This window comes from Gossypium raimondii, chromosome 2, assembly GCF_025698545.1.
Source record: "Gossypium raimondii isolate GPD5lz chromosome 2, ASM2569854v1, whole genome shotgun sequence".
Lineage (NCBI taxonomy): Eukaryota > Viridiplantae > Streptophyta > Magnoliopsida > Malvales > Malvaceae > Gossypium > Gossypium raimondii.
In genome coordinates, this window is record NC_068566.1 from 16,026,297 (window position 1) to 16,030,258 (window position 3,962).

The 3,962-nt window shown below is 36.1% G+C and overlaps 1 protein-coding gene across 1 annotated transcript; it reads right to left on the bottom strand.

Annotated features, from left to right (window-relative positions):
• Positions 1 to 703: 703 nt before the first annotated feature.
• On the bottom strand, positions 704 to 3,658 carry LOC105782054 (cyclin-A1-1). Its single transcript, XM_052622239.1, is given in 9 exon segments — positions 704 to 1,575; positions 1,776 to 1,826; positions 1,828 to 2,091; positions 2,179 to 2,255; positions 2,333 to 2,408; positions 3,156 to 3,200; positions 3,279 to 3,289; positions 3,389 to 3,481; positions 3,557 to 3,658. Coding segments are annotated over 9 exon segments (789 nt in total). The 3' UTR covers positions 704 to 1,505.
• Between the last annotated feature and the right edge of the window lie 304 nt (positions 3,659 to 3,962).

Here is a 3,962-nt window from a genome sequence, read left to right on the forward strand (position 1 = left end):
TTATAAATTAATGATTAATGATGAAATTTGTTGGTAATCAATCGTAGTTGCTCCGGCAATGAATGTGACATCCTAAAACTCAAACCTGATGATCGAGTCGAGTATGGGGTGTTACATTTTTTGGGCTCCCCTATATTGTGGTATCGCAACAAGTCTGACTTTTATCTATACATCTCTAGATGTACTTGTACATCTCCCCTAATATGTACATTTACATCTCTAGTTGTACTTGTACTTTTCCCTTAGTTTGCCCACTACACTATTTTAGTTATTTTGAGTGCTTCGAGACTTGTAATTGATCCTGGACACCTTCAAACTCCTAAAATAAATTCTAAATAGATTTAACATGATTTAAGGTAATAAAATTGAATTTATCTATTTTCTATGGTTTTATTCAAAATGTTTTAAAGTTTAATTTCTTAATTAAATCAATAATTTTTGTCATGAAAGTGTTTCGGTAGCACCTCCCATTCGTTCTGCGCATCAGGATGGATGAGGGGTGTCACATGGAGAATTGATCATGACTGGTTACCCGATGGCTACTAAGATTGCCTCAACCCCTTTTTCTAGTGATGCACATTACCCATGTTGTGGTAGCCCAACTGAGACCGTTATGCATGATCCATGTGATTGCTTGGTATCTTATAATACCCTTACTCTTGCTAGTATTAAAGATGGTTTGTCACATGCTGATGCAGTTAGTTGTACTGATTGGATGGAAATGGCCATGCTGACGTTGTATAAAGCTGCTTTTACCGATTTGTTGGTTCTACTTTGGAACCTTTGGAATGAACATAACAATGGGGTGATGAAAGGTCATTCCACGACACCACACATGATATTGGACTGGGCAAAAAGGCTTAATAATGAATTTCAGGTTCATGTGCTTCCAATGCGTGCGTGCAAGGTTCAATGTTTGCCTCTTCGCGGACATGTTCTTAAGATAAATGTCGATGTTGCCCTTGAATGTGCCGGACAGTGAGTGGGAATTGGTGTTGTGATCTGCAATTCTGGTGGTTTTGTGCACGGCAGGCTTCTGACGAGGGTGACAAGCTATGGGGAGCCATCGTGGGCGGAGGCTCATGCAGTGATTGCTGGGCTACATCTTGTGCATTCTATGGGCTTTAACAAGTATTATTGGAATGTGTTTGTGCTATTATCATTACTAAGCTTCGGTCTTCAGTATTAGATTTATCATTATTGAGCTATCTGTTATATGAGGCTAGGAACTCAACTGTTTTCTTTTTTGCTATGTAGCCCATTTGGGCAATAAGGTAGCTAATTGTTTTAGTAGGCTTGGTTTAGAGACAGAATGAGGTCATTTTTGGCTTGGACTATTCTCATTCGATACATTCATTGGTTATTGATGATGTTGCTATTTTACGTTAATTGAATGATTGCAGTTAATGGCATTTGCTTAAAAAAAAATCAACATTTTTCATCTAAATACTAATATAAATCCAGCAGAGTGTCGGAAGCAAACCTGAAAACCTTCTACTAACTTCTCACACATCTTGAAAAAACTCCCTTGGTATTGCTGGGCAGTTCCTCTTTGCCACAAAAAAGTACTGATGCAGACCATATGAAACATTAGAATAACGAATATCGGGTTAACATTAACAACGAAACTAATCAATCTACGTGTCCACAAATTACACAATTTGTGTTTCAGCTTATGTACGAAGTGCATATTTATCAAAAGCTTAAGAGCAACTGTGTAACATTGTTGTAAACATCCTTACCGCATAAAGATGGAGCACCTACTCTCCTTGAACTTACCATACTTCTCACTTAGTGCAACCAAATTAGCAATACCACCATCACGGTAGAGACAATACACAGTCACCCAAATCAGAGTACAGTGTGAAATCCCTCAATTTAGAATCCTATCCAATACCATGAAAAAGAATATGCAAGCCCCTCAATATTAGCTGAACAATTCAGAGTTTGTATAGCACGAATAGACTATGGATTCAGTGGTCACTGAACAATTCAGTGGTCATTGAAGTTTCAACACTAATGATTCCCCTTTTAACTAAGGAACAAATAAAAGATACCTGATTGGCCATTTCGGCAGCAGAAACAAATTGCCTTGGCATTTTGCATGAATCATGTCAATAATCTGGTAAAACTTCCATAAACTTCTTATTGTATGGACTTAAAGAGTGAGACATTTACCTCAGAAAAAAATGAGCTGTTGGGACGGCCATTTCAAACTTCAAGTAATTCAGCACAGCGGATTCCACTTGCAAGATCTGCAGGGAAAATATGTTTATGCAGGTTGTGGTGGAGACTAAAGAAGATTGGAAATGAATCCTTAATGGAACCTGACCTCTTCTTTCCGGTATTTGTTATCAGCAATATGGCAGATCACTTGCACGCTTAGTTTAGTTGTCTCCTCGTATTTACTGCCATGAAATCACTTTTTTAGTTATACTCCATTCTTACAAAAGCTATATTGTGCACGCAAACACTAAGCATACAAACCACATATGCATGCAGAGAACATCAATATTCTTGATGTGAAAGACGAGTGTTATATTTTCAAAACAATGGATAAAAGATAAATATACTATGTTTAGTTTTTGAAAATTATGATTTATGTTACTGTTCTTTTGTTATTAAAATATCTGCTATTTATTAATGTACCATTTTACCGTTAAGATCTTTATTTTCTATGTTTTTCTTTTCCTATACTTTTAGCTTATATTTCATTTTCTTTTCTTGGATTTCATAAAATTAAAAAAAATAGTTGAATTTCATAATTTATAATATTACAAAATTTCAATTTTTTCTAAATAATATATGGTTTATTCAGAATAGATTGTTACGTACAAGCAATGCAAATTATTGGTGCTTCAATATGTTGAAAGCAGTCACAATATTAGTTGAAAATTTTAAAATTAGATTTAAATTTTTTAAAAATCAAAACAAAATTATAATCTTCAAAACCCATATAAAATTATAAAGTTAACCATACAAGCGCGACAACAATCATAAACTCAAAAATCCAAACCACAATAAAAGTAAAATAAAACAGGATTTAAAATAAATAAAAAAAGAAAAAGAAAGCAAGACAATAATGGGAGGAAAAGAAGCAGCAAGATGGAACGATATATAATTTAAAAAAACCAACAAGAAACATGAAATCTTACCAAGCAATCATCATGCAGGTAACTACAACCAACTGCAACTGTTCCCTGTTAATTGAATTGCCAGAAAGATAACGATCAATTTAATTAACGGTCAAAAATAGCGTCTCGGGTAGAAGCCTGTACTCTCCAGCTACCTACAGTTGAAATCAGATCAGTGTTTACGTTGAAACAAAAAGGGATAGGTTATAATAATGAGAAGAAGAATCCGTGGAAAGGGCCCTGGCATAACTTACCCTCACCAGCCAATCAATGGCAGTAGCTTGCATGTAGTCAGTAATATCTCCCTGGACCATCTCCATGTAGTCCGCACGAGGCCTTTTTGTTGCCTATAGAGCATCGGGAATAAGATGGAACATATCAAGCACAAGTCTTAAAGAGCAAAAGTATAACAGATGGTATACCTCTGAATCACCCGAGTTCTGGTAGATCACATGAGCAACGGAATCCTTCCCTGAGGCTGGTGTAAACAACAGCATTGGCAGGCCAATAATATTAGTTGACATTCATACGAAAATGACGCTATTAAGCAAAATCAACTCAACTAGAAGAAAAAGGACCTTCTTTCTGTTTGTACTCTAATATGTACAGATTGTTGTTTGCTTTGGTTGTGAAATGACCATCCATGCGAACTACAAGCTCATCAAAACCACAAGCTCACCAAAAATGCAAGCTCTACAAAACTGTAAGCTCACAAAAAAAAAAGTGCGAGCTCATCGAGACCGTGAGCTCACCAACACTGCGAGCTCACCAAACTTAAGAGTTCACCTGCGAGTTCTTCACTCTACAAGTTGCCAGCTTGCCACCTTG